At 39.1% G+C, this 24,415-nt stretch overlaps 1 protein-coding gene and 1 pseudogene across 7 annotated transcripts in view; one reads left to right on the top strand and one right to left on the bottom strand.

Annotated features, from left to right (window-relative positions):
• The window catches only part of RNF17 (ring finger protein 17), a 118,082-nt gene that overhangs the window by 8,657 nt on the left and 85,010 nt on the right, over positions 1–24,415 (top strand). For 4 of the 7 annotated variants that reach the window (XM_081549195.1, XM_081549198.1, XM_081549197.1 and 1 more), the window contains 4 exons: positions 8,205–8,296; positions 10,450–10,561; positions 18,841–18,921; positions 20,297–20,397. In XM_081549195.1, the coding sequence (XP_081405321.1) occupies positions 8,205–8,296; positions 10,450–10,561; positions 18,841–18,921; positions 20,297–20,397 (386 nt within the window). Of the gene's footprint in view, positions 1–8,204; positions 8,297–10,449; positions 10,562–18,840; positions 18,922–20,296; positions 20,423–24,415 lie in introns of all 7 variants that reach the window. The other 3 variants (XM_081549200.1, XM_081549199.1, XM_081549201.1) reach the window with 2 other exon arrangements.
• Positions 1,684–6,573, bottom strand: LOC145530122 (small ribosomal subunit protein eS24 pseudogene; annotated as a pseudogene).

Below are 24,415 nucleotides of genomic sequence, written 5' to 3'. Positions count from 1 at the left end.
ATTAACCAATCATAGGTAATTAATGTATATTAAAATCACTTGTGGATTGGAATAACCTACAAATTGAAAGTGTAAACTAGAAGAGACTATAGATAATTGTTTAATCTTGGATGGAGAAGCCTTGTTATTCATCACTGAAGTCAGAACCCACAGAAGAAAGTGAACGTCACTCAGTCGGGTTGGACTCTTTGCTACTCCATGGACTATATAGGCCAGAATACTGGAGTGGGTAGCTGTTTCCTTCTTCAGGGTATCTTCCCCACCCAGGGATGGAACCCAGGTCTCCCACATTGCAGGCGGATTCTTTACCAGCTGAGCCACCAGGGAAGTCAGAAGCCACAGAGGAAATGCTGGTTAAATTTGACCACATTTTTTCTGTTACAAGTAGCAAAAAACAAACAAGCAAAAACACCACTATAAATAAAACTTAAGCAGCAAGCTATTCTGGAGTAGGGGGGATAAAATCTTTATTGTATATATCAGAAGTTAAGACTTTACACAATTTTAACTGAAATCTTTTAAATCAGTTGTATTTAATAGTTTCTTAAAGTTTCTGGGTGAAATGTCCTGTATCAAATCTGTTGGTAGTAATAGTAACATCTTACTATGAAATGCCAGGCCAAAGGGGCGTAAATGAGGAGGTGGATAGAAATTAAGATTTTAGCCCTGAATTTTAGGGGTTGCTCTTAAAAATATTTGATGCAATCTGTTTTTTTTAAAGTAACACTTTTCCCTTATTATCTAATAATAGATAACTATCTTTGGTACATTATACTTAAAAGCTTGCCAGAACATCCTCTTCCCCACCAAAGATATATATTTACATGGGACACTTTAACATTTAGTAGTCTGCTACATTCCTTCCAGCATTAACCTATTGTCATGAATGTCTCCTACATTATTTTTAATGGCTGCACAATAAACCATGGTACATAAATGCTATAATAGAATCTCTTTATGATAAATACTAGGTGACTTCATATTTTTTTCACTAGGGTTTTGCACAATTCCTCAAACTCACTTCCACCAAAAAAAAAAAAATTCCACCAGCAAGTTCTGTTAATTATTAGGTCTAAAATAAATCCACGTTTGTTTTGTCGTATTTTTTTAATGTTTGGCAATTTAATGGGCAAAACATGGGTATCTGTTTTAAATTGAAATTCCCTGAATACTAGTGAAATTGATCAATTTTTCATGTTAACTTCTCAGCTCTTTATAGAAAATCTTTAAGAGATCCTTCCAGGTCCTTTCCATATTTTCCTTTTGAATTGTCTTTTTCCTAAATTGTAAGAATACTTCATGTGATAGAGACACTAACACTTTGTTCTGTGTATTTCAACTCTTTTCTCCCAGTTTTTCACATTTAATTTTTTTAGATTTAACCATTCAGAAATGTTTCCTTTGTCATTTGTTGTATCCCCCTCCTTCATGGCTTCTAAGTTTTCTTTGATGAGGCAAAACTTTCATCTCAGAGGTATACATTATTTTGTTTTTTTAATACATATATCTTTTATTTTTTAGAAAGGCCCCTATTAAGTCCCTTTCTAATATATTTTATATGATGTAAGGTGGTTATGTAACTTTCTTCTTCAGAATGATTAGCTGATCCACGCCATTTATTGGATTATCTTTTGTCTTTTTTTTTTTTTTTAAGGTCTTAGTTTATTCTCTCTCATGAAAAATCTACACAGTTACCACAAATATAGTCACTGCAGAATCTTTACTGCTTTTGCCAGGACCAGCATTGGCCTTTGCAGTCCCCCTGACTTTCTTCATTCTGTTCTTGCATTCCTTTTGGTGTTTTCTTGAGGTCTTTTTCTTCTCATCCAGGCCATGCCTTACGAGCCTGTGTTTGGGCTCATTCTTTTGTAATCCAAGGATTCATAAACCATGCCAAAGCCAGTTGTCTTGCCACCACCAAAATAGATTCTGAATCCAAATACAAAAATGACATCTGGTCTTGTACATTTTGGCTAGTTTTTCCTGAATTTCTGTTTTAGTTACTGTTGCCTTCCCAGAGCAAAGAACATAGATTACCATTTATTTCCGCTGAAGTAGTTGATTGGTCATGAAATTCCTGGTCTGAATAGTTACTGTATTGTTCAGGATGTCTGCTATCTTCAGGCAGCCAGAGAGTTAAAGAACTTTTTTGTCTATTTAATTGAAATCCAAAATCACTGCAGATGGTGACTGCAGCCATGAAATTAAAAGACGCTTACTCCTTGGAAGAAAAGTTATGACCAACCTAGACAGCATATTAAAAAGCAAAGACATGACTTTGCCAACAACAGTCCGTCTAGTCAGGGCTACAGTTTTTCCAGTAGTCATGTATGGATGTGAGAGTTGGACCATAAAGAAAGCTGAGCGCTGAAGAATTGATGCTTTTGAACTGTAGTGTTGGAGAAGACTTTTGAGAGTCCCTTGGACTGCAAGGAGATCCAACCCGTCCATCCTAAAGGAGATCAGTCCTGGGTGTTCATTGGCAGGACTGATGTTGAAGCTGAAACTTTAATACTTTGGCCACCTGATGCGAAGAACTGACTCATTTGAAAAGACCCTGATGCTGGGAAAGAGTGAAGGCTGGAGGAGAAGGGGACGACAGAGGATGAGATGGTTGGATGGCATCACTGACTCAATGGACATGAGTTTGGGTAAACCTCAGGAATTGGTGATGGACAGGGAGACTTGGTGTGAGACCTGCAGTCCATGGGGTCTCATTGAAATACCACTTACAGTCTGTATGAGATTCCTGTATAGTGAATCTGTTTAAGGGCTTTGTTCTGTTCATTTACATTTGACCCCTGACAACTCAGGTTTAAATTGGGTAGGTTCACTTATATGTGGTTATTTTTCAGTAGCAAATACTACAGTAGGGAGTCTGTGGCTGGTTAACTCAGGATGCAGAGGAACCCCAGGTACAGAGTGAAAGTGTTAGTCGCTCAGTCGTCTCCAACTCTTTTGTGACCCCGTGGACTGTATGTAGCCCACCAGGCTCCTCTGTCCGTGGGATTCTCCATGCAAGAATACTGGAGTGGGCAGCTATGCCCTTATCCAGAGATCTTCCTAACCCAGGGATCAAACTCCTGTCTCCCACATTGCAGGCAGATTTTTAACATCTGAGCAACATTGTAGTCAGAAAAGATGCTTGGAAGGATTTCAATTTATTTGAATTTACCAAGGCTATATTTCTGGCCCAGGATGTGATCTGTCCTGGAGAAGGTTCCGTGTGCACTTGAGAAAAAGGTGAAATTCATTGTTTTGGGGTGAAATGTCCTATAGATACCAATTAGGTCTAACTGGTTCCTTGTATCATTTAAAGTTTGTGTTTCCTTGTTAATTTTCTGTTTAGTTCTGTCCATAGGTGTGAGTGGGGTATTAAAGTCTCCCATTATTATTGTGTTATTGTTAATTTCCCCTTTCATGCTTGTTAGCCTTTGCCTTACATATTGCAGTGCTCCTATGTTAAGTGCATATATATTTATAATTGTTCTATCTTGGATTGATCCTTTGATCATTATGTAGTGTCCTTCTTTGTCTCTTTTAACAGCCTTTTATTTTAAAGTCTATTTTGTCTGATATGAGTATTGCTACTCCTGCTTTCTTTTGGTCTCTATTTGCAGGGAATATCTTTTTCCAGCCCTTTACTTTCAGTCTGTATGTGTCCCTTGTTTCAAGGTGGGTCTCTTGTAACAACCTATATAGGGGTCTTGTTTTTGTAGCCATTCAGCCAGTCTTTGTCTTTTGGTTGGGGCATTCAACCCATTTACATTTAAGGTAATTATTGATAAGTATGATCGTGTTGCCATTTACTTTGTTGTTTTGGGTTCGAGTTTATACACCCTTTCTGTGTTTCCTGTCTAGAGAAGATCCTTTAGCATTTGTTGGCGAGCTGGTTTGGTGGTGCTGAATTCTCTCAACTTTTGCTTGTCTGTAAAGCTTTTGATCTCTCCTTCATATTTGAATGAGCTGACTCATTTGAAAAGACCCTGATGTTGGGAAAGATTGAGGGCAGGAGGAGAAGGGGATGACAGAGGATGAGATGATTGGATGGCATCACCGACTCAATGGACATGAGTTTGGGTGGGCTCTGGGAGTTGGTGTTGGACAGGGAGGCCTGGTGTGCTGCAGCTCATGGGGTCGCAAAGAGTCAGACACGACTAAGCTACTGAACTGAACTGAATTTGATTAATATGTGTCTTGGGATGTTTCGCCTTGGGTTTATCCTGTTTGGGACTCTCTGGGTTTCTTGGACTTGGGTGACTATTTCCTTCTCCATTTTAGGGAAGTGTTCAACTATTATCTCCTCAAGTATTTTCTCATGGGCTTTCTTTTTGTTTTCTTCTCCTGGGACTCCTAAGATTTGAATGTTGGGGCGTTTAACATTGTCCCAGAGGTCCCTGAGGCTATACTCATTTCTTTTAACTCTTTTTTCCTCTCTGCCTCATTTATTTCTACTATTCTATCTTCAACCTCACTTATCCTATCTTCTGTCTCCATTATTCTACTGTTGGTTCCCTCCAGAGTGTTTTTGATCTCATTTATTGCATTATTCATTATATATTGACTCTTTTTTATTTCTTCTAGGTCCTTGTTAAACATTTCTTGCATTTTCTCAATCCTTGTCTCCAGGCTATTTATCTGTAACTCCATTTTGTTTTCAAGATTTTGGATGATTTTTACTATCATTATTTGGAATTCTTTTTCAAGTAGACTCCCTATCTCCTCTTTTATTTGGTTCAGTGGGCATTTATCATGTTCCTTTAGCTGCTGAGCATTTCTCTGCCTTTTTATCTTGTTTAGATTGCTGTGTTTGGAGTGGCCTTTCTGTGTTCTGGCGGTTTGTGTTTCCTCTTTATTATGGAGGTTCGTCCCTGTGGGTGGGGTTGGACGAGTGGCTTGTCAGGGTTTCCTGGTTAGGGAAGCTTGTGTTGGTGTTCTGGTGGGTGGAGCTGGATTTCTTCTCTCTGGAGTGCAATGAAGTGTCCTGTAAGTAGTGAGTTTTGAGATGTCAGTGGGTTTGGTGTGACTTTGGGCAGCCTGTATATTGAAGCTCAGGGCTGTTTTCCTGTGTTGCTGGAGAATTTGCGTGGTATGTCTTGCTCTGGAACTTGTTGGCCCTTGGGTGGTGCTTGGTTTCAGTGTAGGTATGGAGGCTTTTGGATGATCTCTTATTGATTAATGTTCACCAGTGTCAGGAGTTCTCTGGTGTTCTCAGGTTTTGGGCTTAAGCCTCCTGTCTCTGGATTTCAGTCTTATTCTTACAGTAGCCTCAGGACTTCTCCATCCATACAGCACTGATGATAAAACATCTAGGTTAATGATGAAAAGTTTCTCCACAGTGAGGGACACCCAGAGAGGTTCACAGAGTTACATGAAGAAGAGAAGAGGGAGGAAGAAGAAAGAGGTGACCAGGAGGAGAAAAGGGGGAATCAAAAGGAGAGAGACAGATCTAGGCAGTAATCAGTTCCCTAAGTGTTCTCCATAGCCCAGAACACACACAGAGATTCACAGGGTTGGGTAGAGAAGAGAAGGGGGAGGGAGCAGATAGAGGCGACCTATCTGGTGGAGAAAAAGGGGAGTCAAAAGGGGGAGAGAGCAATCAAGCCAGTAATCACACTCCTAAGTAAAAATGGGTACTGAAGATTGGATTCTTAAAGGTACAAAATTGATAACAAATACCAAAAAGCAAAGATTAAAAAATCTAAATCTAGGTTAAACTCTCAAAAATATAATATTAAAAAAACAAAATCACAAAAATTATAAAAAATATATATGAAGTTTGCTTTAAAAATAGGGTCTTTTTTTTGCAAGGTAATAGTAGGTTATAAAAATGAAAATTAAAGGAGTAATAGAGGACTTAAAAATAAATTTTTTAAAAAAATGTAAAAAAATGATAATAGTAAAAATATATCTAGGAATTTCTCTGGAACTGTTGTGGGCAGTGTGGGGTCAGTTCAGTTTCAGATAGTTCCTTGTTCCAGCTTATACTTCTCAAGATCTATAGGCCCCTTGCAATGTAGTCGCTGCTAAGTACAGGGTTTTAATCTGTTGCACCTGTCACTTCCAAAGCTGTTCCCTCTGTTTATTTTAGCTTCTTCTGTTTGCAAGTCTCTTCAGTGTCTAATATCCGCCCTGACACATGGGGGCAAAGGTGGTCACTTATTTAGGCTCACTTGTTCAGTTGTGCTGTGGGGAGGGAGGAACACTGCAAACAAGTATCACTGGCTTGTGTGGGGAGTGCTCACAGTGTCTGGACCACACTGGGTTTGCCCCCACTCACAGTGTGTGTGCTTTGCCAGTCTACACTGCTCAGGCTCCAGGTTGCTCTGCAAGGGAACTATCTAAAGTGGGCCCTGGGTTGCGTGCACTTCTCAGGTCTAAGCCGCTCAGCTTCAGGATCTTGGGTACTCCACAAAGGTGCAGACTCAGTTGGGCCTGTGTTTTGTGCCTTTCCCAGGTCCAAGCAGCTCAGGTGACCAGCTGTTTGGTGAGCACACTCTCCTTAGGTGCAGTGCATCTTATCACCTCTCCATCCCACCTGCTCCGTTTACTGGGTGGCAGCTGGTGCGCCATCTCAGGTATGCCATGTGTCTCTTCTGGGGAGCTGATCTCTGGCTGCAGCCCTCCCGGTGGATGTCGACCGTCCAGAATCCCAGGAAGTCTTGGTTAGCAACTGGAAGCCTGCTTGCAGTTTGGTAGGGGATGCCATCTCTGGGGCCAAGTTTGCCCCTTTCTGGCTCTGGCTGCTGCCCACCTGCCTCCGGCAGGGGATGGGCTGGTCTGCAGCTGGCTAGCTCTCCTTTGGTATTCGCTTAGTCCTTTGCTCTGTGAGCGGCCAGCAGTGCCTTAGGTTAGGGCTTTTTGCAGGATAGTTCTCTCTCTCTCTCTCTCTCTCTGGCTCTCCCACAGTTTGGGTTGCTGTCTCACGTTAGCTCCCTCAGATTGCCCTCAGGGCATTCGGGCCGGGTCCTTACCCTAAGCAGTGCAGCCTGCTCCTCCCTGTTCAGCCCCCACTTGCTGGTGGCAGATGCAAGCTTTTGGGCTACTTCTCTGCTGGAAGTTGCCGTTGGCACGTAATCTGTGGGTTTTATTTATTTATTTTTCCTCCCGGTTATGTTGCCCTCTGAGATTCCAAAACTCCCCACAGACCCGCCGGTGAGAGGGTTTCCTGGTGTTTGGAAACTTCTCTTTAAAGACTCCCTTCCCGGGGCGGGTTTCCATCCCTAATTCTTTCAAAAGTCTCTCTTTTTTTCTATTATATTTTGTCCTACCTCCTTTTGGAAACAATGGGCTGCCTTTCTAGGTGCCTCATGTCCTCTGCCAGCATTCAGAGGTGGTTTTGTGGAATTTGCTCAGCATTCAAATGTTCTTTCGATGAATTTGTGGGGGAGAAAGAAGTCTTCCCATCCTATTCCTCTGCCATCTTAGGACCACATCCTATCTTTTCTTATTAAAGTTATTCCCAAGTATTTTAGAGTTTTGGACATACCCTAAGATAGCATTGTAAAAAACTTCACAGTAAATTTTTAAAGTAATGCTCCCAAGAATTGCCTTTAGAAGTGTGGTTAAGTATAAAGAAAGCTGAGCACCAAAGAACTGATGCTTTTGAACTGTGGTGTTGGAGAAGACTCTTGAGAGTCCCTTGGACTGCAATGAGACAAACCAGTCAGTCCTAAAGAAAGTCAGTCCTGAATATTCAATGGAAGGACTGATGTTGAAGCTGAACATCAGCTTTAGCCACTTGATGCAAAGAACTGACTCATTGGAAAAGACCATGATACTAGGAAGGATAGAAGGCAGGAGGAGAAGGGGACGACAGAGGATGAGATGGTTGGATGCCATCACTGACTTGATGGACATGAGTTTGAGCAAGCTCCGGGAGTTGGTGATGGACGGGGAAGCCTGGCATGCTACAGTCCATGGGATGTAGTCCATGCTACAGTCCAACTCTTTGTGTTGGACATGACTGAGTGACTGAATTGAAAATATTTTAGTTCTGTTTAGTTGATAGTTGCCAAATTACTGATTTCCTCAAAAATTAAAATAGGATATAAATGCCACTTAAGTATATGTTTTTCTTTGACTTAAAGATGATGTAAGGATCTTTTCATTTTTCTATGAATAGCACACTAGTTTTTTGAATTCTGTATACACAATTTATTGAATTATTTTTTGGTTTTTTGTTTTTAATCTTTTGTCCTAAGGTTGCTACAACTATAAATACAAAACAAGAATACTGCCCAATAGATGGATGTATTAAAGAAGATTCTTTTATGGAAAAATTGCAGCCTAAAAAGTATGTTCCATGTGCATTTATTTTAGTATTTAAAATTCATTGTATTTCTGAAAGTTACTTTAGAGTTATTGATAAAAGGTCATTCTTATATCAGTATCTCTAACCCATTGTTTACAGAATGCTCTTTAAGTTTATAATTTGTCTGAGCTGTTAATGAAGTGGAGAATCCAACTCCTAAAGAAGCAGCATTAGAGTGTCCTCATTTAAAGTGAGGGGAAACAGAATGCACAATTACCATTTCTTCACCCTACTTAATTCTTTTAGTCTCTTTTGCATACCTCAGCTCTTCCAGACTCTTTGCTGCTCTGTGGTTCTTCATGGCCTATCTGATAAAATCCAAAATCCTTTAGCATTCCTGACTTTTCACATTACTGCTGCAGGTCCTCTGTCCAGATTTAAATGGGTGCTTAGAAACCAACAGAACAGTTATTTATTTAGATAATAAAACCACTTAGCTAAAGTCTGCTGCTGCTGCTGCTGCTGCTAAGTCGCATCAGTCGTGTCTGACTCTGTGCGATCCCATAGACGGCAGCCCACCAGGCTCCCCCGTCCCTGGGATTCTCCAGGCAAGAGTACTGGAGTGGGTTGCCATTTCCTTCTCCAGGGCATGAAAGTGAAAAGTGAAAGTGGAGTCGCTCAGTTGTGTCTGACTCAGTGACCCCATGGACTGCAGCCCGCCAGGCTCCTCCGTCCATGGGATTTTCCAGGCAAGAGTACTGGAGTGGGGTGCCATTGCCTTCTCCAAGCTAAAGTCTACTAACTGGTTATTGATAGAGCCAGAGGTAGAACTCAGGCTTATTGAATGCCAGTACTGTTCCCACCTCCTCTATTTGTATTTCATCAATCACTTCCTCCATAACCTCTGAGTGGAATGATTAGAATAAATCTTTAGGAATCTTTGTGGCTCCATGTGAGTCAGTGGCCATAACAATTGGGACATCTACAGGAATCTAGCAGTTGACTTACTGGGTGAGGGAGGCTGACTTTTTTTAAAAGAGTGCTAAGGATTGTGCACCCACTCCAGAGGAGGGAGCTCCTGCTCAGCTCTAGCCAGTTACTGCTACATGTTAAGACATCCCAGTGATGCCAGGTTATCCTTCTCAAGACAAAACAGAAATCTGGAATTTCTCTGTGAAGCTTTCTTATTTTTTAAACATGAAAGCCAAATATGATTATACTTCTGTCTAGATGCATGTAGTGTCAAATATGGTTGCAAAGTGACATTTTACTTTCATAAGTAGATGAATCTGTTTTAGGTATCCCAATTTTTTCCAAATTGCCAGTTTTCAAATTAGTTCTCCATGTCAAGTATACTTAGGTTAAAAACTCCTATTTCCTAATTTCAGTAGAGTTTGGTTTAAATAGTGATATGCTTTAAAATAGAAGTATTCCTTGATACATGATGCATTGCGTTCCTGATTTTTCTTTAATATTTTGAAACAGGAACTGAATGAGGGACTCCTTATGGCTAATGTATTCACATGTTTTCAAGAACATGTATATCCACTTTTTAAGTAATCAAATGTTTAAAAATTATTTTGTGTATCATTTCTTCCTATGAGAGTAGCATTCAGTCATCATAGTTTCTTCTGTAAGCTGTTTTAGGCTATGATTAACTTATTCACCAAACACAGTGTGTTAGCCAACATAGGGATATAAAGATAAAAATAGGCAAAAACTCTATCATGTATGGACAAGAAATGCAGCTTGCTTTTCATTTGAAATTACCTGGTAAATTTATTACCTCGTTAGCCAGGCCTATAAGTACATTTTTTAATAGCTGGCATTTGTGTGTATACTTACTTACTTACTTTAATTGAGCTTAAGACAGTTGAGTGATTATCAACATCTCTACCAAAAACTATCAGGGAAGAGGAAAGGATTAAGAAATTAAAGCACAATTTATACTATAAGCTATTAGTTTTAGGAGTTGGTGAAGAAGTTGAATTCTTGATTAAAGTTAGCTTTTATATGAAAACATGTTTAGCCATGATTTTTCTCTCTTTGCTTTTCACAGATAATTGAGAACTCTTGTAAATGTCCTTATAAGTCATCATAAGAATTATTTTTAATAGAGGGTAAAAATCAAAATAGAAGATTAAAACCATTATATTAATGTTGATACTTAAAATAATGTCCTTGGCATTTTCCAGGATGAGGAATTGTTCTCAGGACTTTGAAAAGACTGCTCATCAACAAACTGTTGGTTTAGAACATTCAGCCTCCACAGCCAGGACTGTTTTGAACCCATCAGCTGTAATAGAGGTATGAAAAATGTAATTCATGAAGTGAGATGAGGCCAAACATTTTTACTTTTCTCTAGTAGCTTGACTTTCCTGTGCTCTCAAGGGTCCTATAATTCATATTCTTTTTTTAATATAAATTTATTTATTTTAATTGGAGGCTAATTACTTTACAATATTGTAGTGGTTTTGCCATACATTGACATGAATCTGCCACGGGTGTACATGTGTTCCCCATCCTGAGCCCCCCTCCCACCTCCCTTCCCATCCTATCCCTCTGGGTCATCCCAGTGCACCAGCCCCGAGCATGCTGTCTCATGCATCAAATCTAGACTGGCGATTTGTTTCACATATGATAATATATATGTTTCAGTGCCATTCTTCCAAATCATCCCACCCTCGTCCTCTCTCACAGAGTCCAAAAGACTGTTCTATACATCTGTGTCTCTTTTGCTGTCTCACATATAGGGTTATAGTTACCATCTTTCTAAATTCCATATATATGCATTAGTATACCGGAGAAGGCAATGGCACCCCACTCCAGTACTCTTGCCTGGAAAATCCCATGGACGGAGGAGCCTGGTAGGCTGCAGTCCATGGGGTCGCTAAGAGTCGGACACGACTGAGCGACTTCACTTTCACTTTTCCCTTTCATTCACTGGAGAAGGAAATGGCAACCCACTCCAGTATTCTTGCCTGGAGAATCCCAGGGACGGCGGAGCCTGGTGGGCTGCCGACTATGGGGTCGCACAGAGTTGGACACGACTGAAGCGACTGAGCAGCAGCAGCAGCATTAGTATACCGTATTGGTGTTTTTCTTTCTGGCTTACTTCACTCTATATAATAGGCTCCAGTTTCATCCACCTCATTAGAACTGATTCAAATGTATTCTTTTTAATGGCTGAGTAATAGTCCATTGTGTATATGTACCACAGCTTCCTTATCCATTCGTCTGCTTATGGACATCTAGGTTGCTTCCATGTCCTGGCTATTATAAACAGTGCTGTGATGAACACTGGGGTACATGTGTCTCTTTCAATTCTGGTTTCCTCAGTGTATATGCCCAGTAGTGGGATTGCTGGGTCATATGGCAGTTCTATTTCCAGTTTTTTAAGGAATCTCCACACTGTTCTCCATAGTGGCTGTACTAGTTTGCATTCCCACCAACAGTGTAAGAGGATTCCCTTTTCTCCGCACCTTCTCCAGCATTTACTGCTTGTTGGCTTTTGGATAGCAGCCATTCTGACTGGCGTGAAATGGTACCTCATTGTGGTTTTGATTTGCATTTCTCTGATAATGAGTGATGTTGAGCATCTTTTCATGTGTTTGTTAGCCATCTGTATGTCTTCTTTGGAGAAATGTCTGTTTAGTTCTTTGGCCCATTGTTTGATTGGGTCATTTATTTTTCTGGAATTGAGCTGCAGGAGTTGCTTGTGTATTTTTGAGATTAATTGTTTGTCTGTTGCTTCATTTGCTATTATTTTCTCCCATTCTGAAGGCTGTCTTTACACCTTGCTTATAGTTTCCTTTGTTGTGCAAAAGCTTTTAATTTTAATTAGGTCCCATTTGTTTATTTTTGCTTTTATTTTCAATACTCGGGGAGGTGGGTCATAGAGGATCCTGCTGTGATTTATATAGGAGAGTGTTTTGCCTATGTTTTCCTCTAGATCTTTAATCCATTTTGAGTTTATTTTTGTGTATGGTGTTAGAAAGTGTTCTAGTTTCATTCTTTTACAAGTGGTTGCCACTTTTCCCAGCACCACTTGTTAAAGAGATTGTCTTTTTTCCATTGTATATTCTTGCCTCCTTTGTCAAAGATAAGGTGTCCATAGGTGTGTGGATTTATCTCTGGGCTTTCTATTTTGTTCCATTGATCTATATTTCTGTCCTTGTGCCAGTACCATACTGTCTTGATGACTGTGGCTTTGTAGTAGAGCCTGAAGTCAGGCAGGTTGATTCCTCCAGTTCCATTCTTCTTTCTCAAGATTGCTTTGGCTATTCGAGGTTTTTTGTATTTCCATACAAATTGTGAAATGATTTGTTCTAGTTCTGTGAAAAATACCGTTGGTAGCTTGATAGGGATTGCATTGAATCTATAGATTGCTTTGGGTAGTATACTCATTTTCACTATATTGATTCTTCCAATCCATGAACATGGTATATTTCTCCATCTATTTGTGTCCTCTTTGATTTCTTTCACCAGTGTTTTATAGTTTTCTATATATAGATCTTTTGTTTCTTTAGGTAGATACATTCCGAAGTATTTTATTCTTTTCGTTGCAATGTTGAATGGAATTGTTTCCTTAATTTCTCTTTCTGTTTTCTCAGTGTTAGTGTATAGGAGGGCAAGGGATTTCTCTGTGTTAATTTTATATCCTACAACTTTACTATATTCATTGATTAGCTCTAGTAATTTTCTGGTGGAGTCTTTAGGGTTTTCTATGTAGAGGATCATGTCATCTGCAAACAGTGAGAGTTTTACTTCTTCTTTTCCAATCTGGATTCCTTTTATTTCTTTTTCTGCTCTGATTGCTGTGGCCAAAACTTCCAAAACTATGTTGAATAGTAGTGGTGAGAGTGGGCACCCTTGTCTTGTTCCTGACTTTAGGGGAAATGCTTTCAATTTTTCACCATTGAGGATAATGTTTGCTGTGGGTTTGTCATATATAGCTCTTATGTTGAGATATGTTCCTTCTATGCCTGCTTTCTGGAGGGTTTTTTATCATAAATTGATGTTGAATTTTGTCAAAGGCTTTTTCTGCATCTATTGAGATAATCATATGGTTTTTATCTTTCCGTTTGTTAATGTGGTGTATTACGTTGATTGATTTGTGGATATTGAAGAATCCTTGCATCCCTGGGATAAAGCCCACTTGGTCATGATGTATGACCTTTTTAATATGTTGTTGGATTTTGTTTGCTAGAATTTTGTTAAGGATTTTTGCGTCTACATTCATCAGTGATATTGGCCTGTAGTTTTCTTTTTTGGTGGCATCTTTGTCTGGTTTTGGTATTAGGGTGATGGTAGCCTCATAGAATGAGTTTGGAAGTTTACCTTCCTCTGCAATTTTCTGGAAGAGTTTGAGTAGGCTAGGTGTTAGCTCTTCTCTAAATTTTTGGTAGAATTCAGCTGTGAAGCCGTCTGGTCCTGGGCTTTTGTTTGCTGGAAGATTTCTGATTACAGTTTCAATTTCCGTGCTTGTGATGGGTCTGTTAAGATTTTCTATTTCTTCCTGGTTCAGTTTTGGAAAGTTGTACTTTTCTAAGAATTTGTCCATTTCTTCCAAGTTGTCCATTTTATTGGCATATAGTTGCTGATAGTAGTCTCTTATGTCCTTTTTATTTCTGTGTTGTCTGTTGTGACCTCTTCATTTTCATTTCTAATTTTGTTGATTTGATTCTTCTCCCTTTGTTTATTGATGAGTCTGGCTAATGGTTTGTCAACTTTATTTATCTTCTCAGAGAACCAGCTTTTGGCTTTGTTGATTTTTGCTATGGTCTCTTTTGTTTCTTTTGCATTTATTTCTGCCCTAATTTTTAAGATATCTTTCCTTCTAGTAACCCTGGGGTTCTTCATTCCTTCCTTTTCTAGTTGCTTTAGGTGTAGAGTTAGGTTATTTATTTGACTTTTCTTGTTTCTTGAAGTAAGCTTGTATTGCTAGGAACATTCCCCTTAGCACTGCTTTTACAGTGTCCCATAGGTTTTGGGTTGTTGTGTTTTCATTTTCATTCATTTCTATGCATATTTTGATTTCTCTTGATTTCTGTGATTTGTTGGTTATTCAGCATCATGTTTTTCTGCCTCCATATGTTGGAATTTTTAATAGTTTTTCTCCTGTAATTGACATCTAATCTTACTGCATTGTGGTCAGAAAAGATGCTTGGAATGATTTCAATTTTTTTGAATTTACTAAAGCTAGATTTATGGCCCAGGATGTGATATATCCTGGAGAAGGTTCCATGTGCACTTGAGAAAAAGGTGATTCATTGTTTTGGGGTGAAATGTCCTCTAGATTATCAATTAGGTCTAACTGGTCTATTGTAGCATTTAAAGTTTGTGTTTCCTTGTTAATTTTCTGTTTAGTTGATCTATCCATAGGTGTGAGTGGGGTATTAAAGTCTTCCATTATTATTGTGTTATTGTTAATTTCCCCCTTCATACTTGTTAGCCTTTGCCTTACATATTGCAGTGCTCTTATGTTGGGTGCATATATATTGATAATTGTTCTTTCTTCTTCTTGGATTGATCCTTTGATCATTATGTAGTGTCCTTCTTTGTCTCTTTTAATAGCCCTTTATTTTAAAGTCTATTTTGTCTGATATGAGTATTGCTACTCCTGCTTTCTTTTGGTCTCTATTTGCATGGAATACTTTTTTCCAGCCCTTCACTTTCAGTCTGTATGTGTCCCTTGTTTCGAGGTGAGTCTCTTATAGACAACCTATATAGGGGTCTTGTTTTTGTAGCCATTCAGCCAGTCTTTGTCTTTTGGTTGGGGCATTCAACCCATTTACATTTAAGGTAATTATTGATAAGTATGATCGTGTTGCCATTTACTTTGTTGTTTTGGGTTCGAGTTTATACACCCTTTCTGTGTTTCCTGTTTAGAGAAGATCCTTTAGCATTTGTTGAAGAGCTGGTTTGGTGGTGCTGAATTCTTTCAGCTTTTGCTTGTCTGTAAATTTTTTGATTTCTCCTTCATATTTGAATGAGATCCTTGCTGGGTACAGTAATCTGGGCTGTAGGTTTTTCACTTTCATCACTTTAAGTATGTCTTGCCATTCCCTTCTGGCCTGAAGAGTTTCTATTGAAAGATCAGTTGTTATCCTTATGGGAATCCCCTTGTGTGTTATTTGTTGTTTTTCCCTTGCTGCTTTTAATATTTGTTGTTTGTGTTTGATCTTTGTTAATTTGATTAATATGTGTCTTGGGGTGTTTCGCCTTGGATTTATCCTGTTTGGGACTGTCTAGGTTTCTTGGACTTGAGTGACTATTTCCTTCCCCATTTTAGGGAAGTTTTCAACTATTATCTCCTCAAGTATTTTCTCATGGTCTTTCTTTTTGTCTTCTTCTGGGACTCCTATGATTCGAATGTTGGGGCGTTTAACATTGTCCCAGAGGCCTCTGAGGTTGTGCTCGTTTCTTTTAATTCTTTTTCCTTTTTTTCTCTCTGCTTCATTTATTTATACCATTCTATCTTCTGCCTCACTTATCCTATCTTCTGCCTCCGATATTCTACTGTTGGTTCCCTCCAGAGTGTTTTTGATCTCATTTATTGCATTATTCTTTATATATTGACTGTCTTTTATTTCTTCTAGGTCCTTGTTAAACATTTCTTGCATCTTCTCAATCCTTGTCTCCAGGCTATTTATCTGTTAACTCCATTTTGTTTTCATGATTTTGGATCATTTTCACTATAATTATTTGGAATTCTTTATCAGGTAGATTCCCTATCTCTTCCTCTTTGGTTTGGTGAGCATTTATCCTTTCCTTTACCTGCTGAGTATTTCTCTGCCTTTTCATCTTGTTTATATTGCTGTGTTTGGGGTGGCCTTTCCGTATTCTGGCAGTTTGTGGTTCCTCTTTATTGTGGAGATTTGTCCCTGTGGGTGGGGTTGAAAGAGTGAGTTTTGAGATAGGGTCTTTTTTTTTTGCAAGGTAATAGTAGGTTATAAAAATGAAAATTAAAGGAGTCATAGAGGACTTAAAAATAAATTTTTTTAAAAAATTAAAAAAAATGATAATAGTAAAAAATATATCTAGGAATTTCTGTGGAACTGTTGCAGGCAGTGTGGGGTCAGTTCAGTTTCAGATAGTTCCTTGTTCCAGCTTATGCTTCTCAAGATCTGTAGGCCCCTTGCAATGTAGTCGCTGCTAACTACAGGGTTTTAATCTGTTGCGCCTGTCACTTCCAAAGCTGTTCCCTCTGTTTATTTTAGCTTCTTCTGTTTGCAAGTCTCTTCAGTGTCTAATTTCTGCCCTGACGCAAGGGGGCAGTGGTGGTCACTTATTTAGGTTCACTTGTTCAGTTGTGCTGTGGGGAGGGAGGAACACTGCAAACAAGTATCACTGGCGTGTGTGGGGAGTGCTCACAGTGTCTGGGCCACACTGGGTTTGCCCCTGCTCATGGTGTGTGTGCTCTCATGGTCTACACTGCTCAGGCTCTAGGTTGCTCTGCCAGGAACTGTCTGAGACGGGCCCTGGGTTTCGTGCAGTTCCCAGGTCTAAGCTGTTCAGGTTCTCAGGTACTCCACATAGGCACAGACTTGGTTGGGCCTGGGTTTTGTGCCCATCCCAGGTCCGAACAGCTCAGGTGATCAGGTGCTTGGCGAGTGCAGTCGACCTCAGTTGGAAGCTGCATCTTATCGCCTCCCCCGTCCCAGCCGCTCAGGTTTCTGGGTGTACAACAGCTGCTCCCTCTCAAGTGTGCTGTGTGTCTCTTCTGGGGAGCTGATCTCTGGCTGTGACCCTCCTGGCAGATGTCAACTGTCCAGAATCCCAAGAAGTCTTGGTTAGCAATGAAGCCTGTTTGCAGTTTGATAGAGGATGCCTCTCTGGGGCTGCGATTGCCCCCTTCCGGCTCTGGCTGCCCTCGCCTGCCTGTCTCCAGCAGGAGATGGGCCAGTCTGCAGCCAGCTAGCTTTTCTCAGTCCTTTGTTCTGTGAGCGGGCCTGACAGTGTCTTAGGGTATGGCTTTCGCATGATGGCTATCCCACAGTCCGTGTTGCTATCTCAAGTTAGTTCTCTCAGATTGCCCTCGGGGCATTCAGGCCTGGTCCTTACCCTAAGCAAGGCAGCCCACGCCTCCCTGTCCAGCCCGCGCCTCCCTGTCCAGCCCCCACTTGCTAGTGGCGGATATGAGCAGCTGGGCTGCTTCACTGCTGGGAGTTGCCGTAAGGCACGTAATCTGTGGGTTTTAATTAATTATTTATTTATTTATTTTTCCTCCTGGTTATGTTGCCCTCTGAGATTCCAAGGCTCGCCACAGACCTGCCAGTGAGAGTGTTTTCCTGGTGTTTGGAAACCTCTCTTTTTAAAGACTCCCTTCCCAGGACGGATCTCTGTCCCTACCTCTTTTGTCTCTCTTTTTATCTTTTATATTTTTTCCTACCTCCTTTCAAAGACAATGGGCTGCCTTTCTGGGTGCCTGACGTCCTCTGCCAGCATTCGGAAGTTGTTTTGTGGAATTTGCTCAGCATTGAAATGTTTCAATGAATTTGTAGGGGAGAAAGTGGTCTCCCCGTCCTATTCCTCCACCATCTTAGGACCGCCCTCTATAATTCAGATTCTTTGGGGAAGTTTAAAGGGGGTAAACCTGCACTCCTTGCTTCAGTCTCTTATTTTATTCTAAACTGTGCCTCAACAATTGTTTTCTTCCCAAGTCAACACATTCTGCCTTTGATCAGCTGTTAGTGCTCTTGATATTTACCTGTATTCCCTTTGAACCTAGTTATTTAATTCAGATTTTATGAAACTTGTATAAGATACAAGTTTCCAAATCTAAGTATGATTTTTCAGTTATTTTAATGGCAACTAAAAAACCTAGTGGCACTTACTGATGATGATGTAATTCTTGTTGGAAGATTGAATTTTATCAGTTATGGCTTTTGATAACTTTAAGTAATGTATTCTTTTAATTGAACGTTAGAAACAGAACAATTTCCAAAGTGCTGTTGAGTGGAATATTAAGTCGTTTTGTTAAGGAGATTATTGGTGGGCTGGGGGAGGAGAGAGCACTGTCTTCCATGTTTAAATCTTTTTTTTTTCCCCCATAAGAATTTTCTTTTGTTTTTATCAACGAATTTCTGTACATTAATTTTAGTGTTTTTTTTTTTTCTTTTCTGGCCACACCACCCGGCATGCGAGATCTTAGCTCCCCAACCAGGGACCAAACCCGTACCCCCTGCATTGGTAGCATGGACTCCCAACCACTGGACCAGCAGGGAAGTCCCCAATGTTTAAATCTTAACATAGCCTGATTATAATCTTCATTTTCTTAAAAACTGTTACTGTTTACATGTATTATTTATGATAATGATAATTTTTTTCAGGTATTTTTAAGTTGTAAAATGGTTATAGGACATAATCCCATTTTTTCAGAACGATACCTAAGAAAATAAATCTGGAATACTATCAGCAAAACTCTAAAATGTTCATTGTTGCATGTTTTCAGATTGCTGTAATGGATCTAGGTTACTTTTGTGAACAAAATGGTAGCTTGATGTTTTTGCAACTATTACAGTCTATCTAAGCATCTGTTTTTATATTTTGTATTTGTATGTGGTTCCTCTCCCCCTTCTTAGGAAAGTAAAACTGTGGAAGAGATTGATGAAGCATTGAAGATAGCAGGCCAAAATTTTGAACAATTAAGTATTGCTGTAAAGGTAAGCTTTCTGGATGATTATTCTATCCTAAATTAAGGCATGTTCTCTTTTAATGTATATCACTGAAGATAGAGCTTAGCATGATAGGTAGAGCTTACATATGATAATCCAGTGAGAGAGAAACATACAAAAGAATGGAAAACTCATGGCTTCCTAGGATTAGTTTCATACCATTTGTGTTGGCAGCCCGCTAAAATTGAAGCTCTATTAAGGAGCTATAATTTCTGCTTGCTGTGAGCTGAATTTTTTGTCTTGGAAGCATTGCAGATCACCATTCTTATATTGCTCATTATTTGGCTGTATACTGTTACAAAGAGTTTTAGGTTCTTTTCTTTCTTGGCCCATCAACCCAAGAGAGAGACTTCCCTCATTTATTGACAGAGAACAAGCTCCTTGCACCCACCAACAGCAAATTCACCACCAAGGCATTCAAAAGATTGTAGCTAACATAGAATTTAAGAGTTCAACATATGAATTTGGGGGTGGGGGGTAAAAATTCAACCCATAACGGGTTCATGTCCTTCTCACATGCAGGATACATTTACTGCATCTCACATCCCCCCAATTTTTAACCAATTTCGGCATCAGATCCCAGTTCAAAATCTCATCTAAGTATCTTCTAAATCAAGTATGGGTGAGATTCAAGGTATGACTCATGCTGGGGCAAAATTCCTCTCCAGCTGTGAATGTGTGAAACTAGTAAATTATCTCCTTCTAAAATATTATTAATGCATTGGTTGGACAGGCATAGGATAGACATTAGCATTTCAAAAAGGAAAGATTAAAAGAAAAAAAAAGGTCACAGATCTCAAGCGATGAGTCTTTGTTTAAAATACAAGGAAATATGTGGAATAGTTAACATTTTAATTAAAATATGTGTGTGTGTGTGTGTATATATAGGTGTTTTTTGTCCTTAGTGTGTGGCATGCAGGATCTTAGTCCCCTGACCAGGGATTGAACCCGTGCCCCCATGCATTGGGAGTGCAGAATCTTCAACACTGGACCACCAGTGAAGCCCCTAATGTAATATTTTAAGTTTTTATGAATTTAAGTAATCCTGCCAGAGAAAAACTTAGCTATCCAAAATGATCCATTTCCTGTATTGAGTAAAAGTGATGAGAAGTTCAGTAGTGGGTTTTCTAGTCCTTTTTGCCAATTTTATCAGTACAAAGTACTAACAAAGATGTGATCTTGCTGACAAGAACAAGGACTTAAAGTTTAACCATGTGATTTTTCCCATTTTTATCATCTGATCTCTTCTGTTATTTTGAAAAGAGTCCAAAGAGTACCTTTTACTTTTCAAAATTATGTTAAATAACACAATTCCCACAAAATAAAAATACCAAATTAGGTCTCTGTATTATCTTTTTCCCAGATGCTTGAACACATACACAGTCAAACAAAAGAGGAGACAGTCTGTCTTACCGAGGTCCTGGAGAAGCAGTTTGATCAGGTTTTCACTTCTCTTGATTCCAGGTAATAAGTTAAAAATATAGACTCAGTGCAACTGAAGCTTTTAACATCAACTTGTCATTTTATTTCTCTGCATAGATTGAAAAACATTAGTATATTTTAAACAAGTTTAGAAGGTAATGGTTGGTTCCCTTATAGGCTGATGTTTATAGCTTCAAAATGAAGAACAATTATTTATTTATTTATTTAGGCTATTTGCCTTCTGGTCCCAAAGCTGTTAAATAATTTCTTTCTTAAAGTAGTTAGCACAGAAAAATACTGTCTATTTCTGAATCCTGTTGTAGAATTCAGCATACTTGGGAAAATGCAAATACATTTTCATGTACATAGTGCCATCATTTTTTTATGTGTTTATTTGCATCAAGAGCAAATAATAATGATTTTTCTAAACACATACCATCCTGTTATGTATCCATCCTTTTTAAAAATGTTGATATATATGATCTCAAGTAATCTTTAATCACATTTTGCATTTTAAGAGACAGACTCATAAAAGTTGTGATAAATTGGTATTTAGAAATGGTGCTTGTCTATTTGACTCTTGTTTCTTTTTTTAATTTCTAATTGCAATGCCCAGAACATAGGTTCAGCCCTCTGAATGAATCAGTTGATATTCTTTATTCCTTGATATTTATGGTATCTCACATTTGGTATTTATAGTATCTAAAGGATAGGTCAGTTCAGTTCAGTCACTCAGTCATGTCCAACTAACTCTTTGTGACCCCATGGACTGCAGCATGTCAGGCTTCCCTGTCCATCACCAACTCCTGGAGCTTGCTGAAGCTCGTGTCCATCAAGTCATTAATGCCATCCAGCCATCTCATTCTCTGTTGTCCTCTTCTCCTCCTGCCTTCAATCTTTCCCAGCATCAGAGTCTTTTCCAATGAGTCAGTTCTTCGCATCAGGTGGCCAAAGTATTGGATTTTAAAGGTGATAAATCATGTGCATACATTTTAAATGTTTTTAATAGTGGTAAATATACATCATAAAGTTTACCTTTTTAACCGTTTAAGAGTGTACAGTTTAGTGGTGGGGGGAGGGATGAATCAGAAGCTTGAGATGAACATACACTATTATATATAAGATAAATAAGAAGCTACTGTATAGCACAGAGAACTGTATTCAGTATTCTGTGATAACCTATATAAGAACAGAATCTAAAAAAAAGATTATATGTATAACTGAATCACTTTGCTGTATACCTGAAACGAATATTAATATTAGTTAATAATATTAAACTAATATTAATATAACATTGAAAATCAACTATAGTCCAATAAAATTGAAATGTAAAAATGTATAGTTTAATGGCATATGATAATTTTATGTTTAACTTTTTCAGTTCATTCAGTCGCTCATTCGTGTCCAACTCTTTGCAACTCCATGAATCACAGCACACCAGGCCTCCCTGTCCATCACCAACTCCCAGAGTTTACCCAAACTCATGTCCATTGAGTCAGGGATGCCATCCAGCCATCTCATCCTCTGTTGTCCCTTTCTCCTCCTGCCCTCAATCCTTCGCAGCGTCAGGGTCTTTTCCAATGAGTCAACTCTTCGCATGAGGTGGCCAAAGTATTGGAGTTTCAGCTTCAACATCAGTCCTTCCAATGAACACCCAGGACTGATCTTTAGGATGGACTGGTTGGATCTCCTTGCAGTCCAAGGGACTCTCAAGAGTCTTCTCCAGCGCCACAGTTCAGAAGCATCAATTCTTCGGCACTCAGCTTTCTTCTCTGTCCAACTCACTACATGACTACCGACAAAACCATAGCCTTGACTAGAAGGACTACCAACTGTGTTCTATGATGGCTGCACATGTTACTTTTCCACCATCGGTGCTCAGAGGTTCCAGTTTCTCCACATCCTCACCAACGTTTTATTTTCTTTTTTGAAAAGAATAGCCATTTTGAGGATGTGAAGTGGTATCTCATTTTGGATTTGATTTACATTTCCATGATAGCTAGTATTGTGGAGCACATCTTTTCATGTGCTTATTAGTTGACCATTTGTGTTTTTTCTCTGGAGAAATATGTATTCCAGTCCTTTGCCCATTTTTGGATTGTTTGTTATTGACGGGGTAGGAGTTCTTTATACATTATGGATGTCAATCCTTTATGAGATATATCATTTTCAGATATTTTCTCTTCTTCCTGTGGCTTGCCTTTTGTTTGTGGTTTTAAATTTTTTTATTGAAATACATTTGAATTACACTATTAGTTTCAGGTTTACAGCAGAGTGATTCAGTTATACGTATTCTTTTTCATCGTAGGTTACTACGAGATATTGCATATAATTCCCTGTGCTGTACAGTATGTCCTTGTTTTTTATCTACTTTATATATAGTAGTGTGTATCTGTTAATCCAAAATGCTTAATTTGCCTCTTCTACCCTTAACTGTCTGTGGGTCTGTTTCTGACTTGTAAGTAAGTTCATTTATATTCCTCACAGAAGTGATAGATGATACTTGACTTTCTTTGTCTGACTTTAGTAAGTATAATATTTTCTAGGTCCATCCATGTTGCTGCAAATGGCATTGATTTACACTTTTTTATGGCTGAGTCATATTCCATCATGTACATATATCACATCTTTTTTATCCATTTAAGTTTTTTCCTTGTCTTGCCTAATGTAAATATTGCTACTTTGAGTACTTTGAACATTGAAGTGCATGTATTGAGTTTTAGACTTTTCATCTTTTCTGGATATGTGCCCAGGAGTGGGATTGCTGGATCGTATGGTTACTGTTTTTAGTTTTTTATAGAACCTCCATACTGTTCTCCGTAGTGAATGCACCAAGTTTCCATTCCCACTGACAGTATAGGAGGGCTCCCTTTTCTCCACACACTGTCTAGCATTTATTTGTAGACTTTTTGATGATGACCATTCTGATTTGTGGGAAGTGGGATACCTCATTGTAGTTTTGATTTCCATTTTTCTAATAATTTGTGATGTTGGATATCTTTTCATGTGCCTGTTGACCATCTGTGTAATGGTCTTCTTTGGAGAAATGTCGGTTTAGGTCTTTTGCCCATTTTTTTAGTTTTTATTTTTATTGAACTGTATGAGCTGTTTGTATGTCTTAGAATTTAAGCCTTTGTTGGTCACATAGTCTGCAAGTATTTTCTTCCAGTCCATAGGTTGTCTGTTGTTGTTATTGAACTAAATTATTTAGCTGTGCCAGGTCTTAGTTGTGGCATGTGGGATCTAGTTTCCCAACCAAAAATAGAACCCAGGTCTCTGGCACTGAGAGTGTAGATAGAGTCTTAGCCATTGGACCACCAGGCAAATCCCTCCTTTTCACTCTCTTGATAGCATTCTTTGATCCAAAAATGTTTTTAATTTGTGAAGTCCAATTTATCTGTTTTTTCTTTTGTTGCCTGTGTTCCAAGAAACTGTTGCCAAATCTTCAATCATGAAACTTTCTCCAACTGTGTTTTCTTCTAAGAGTTTTACAGTTTTAGATTTTACATAAAGATCTTTGAGGCATTTTAAGCTAATTTTTGTATATAGTGTAAAGGAAGGGTCCAACTTCATTCTTTACCATATGGATATCCAGTTTTCCCAGCACCATTTGTTGGAAAGATGGGTCTTTTCTCCATCGAATGGTCTTGGGACTCCTGTCAAAACTCAGTGACCATGTTTGTGAAGATTTATTTCTGGGCTCTCTATTCTCTTCCATTGGTCCATCTGTCTGTTCTTGCGGCAGTAGGACAGTGTTTTAATTGAAGGCTTCCCTGGTGGCTCAGAAGGTAAAGCGTCTGCCTACAATTCGGGAGACCTGGGTTTGATCCCTGGGTCAGGAAGATCCTCTGGAGAAGAAAATGGCACCCCACTCCAGTACTCTTGCCTGGAAAATCCCATGGACAGAGGAGCCTGGTAGGCTACAGTCTATGGGGTCTCAAAGAGTCGGACACGACTGAGAGACTTCACTTTTAGCAAATTTTGAAATCAGGATGTGTAAGCTCTCCAACTTTGTTCTTTCTCAAGATTGTTTTGGAAGTTTGGGGTCCCTTGATATCTC

Source organism: Giraffa tippelskirchi, chromosome 12, assembly GCF_054371585.1.
Source record: "Giraffa tippelskirchi isolate mGirTip1 chromosome 12, T2T-mGirTip1v1.2.pri, whole genome shotgun sequence".
Taxonomy (NCBI): Eukaryota; Metazoa; Chordata; class Mammalia; order Artiodactyla; family Giraffidae; genus Giraffa; species Giraffa tippelskirchi.
Note: the sequence above shows the minus strand (reverse complement) of the source record. Positions and strands in the feature narration are given on the sequence as shown.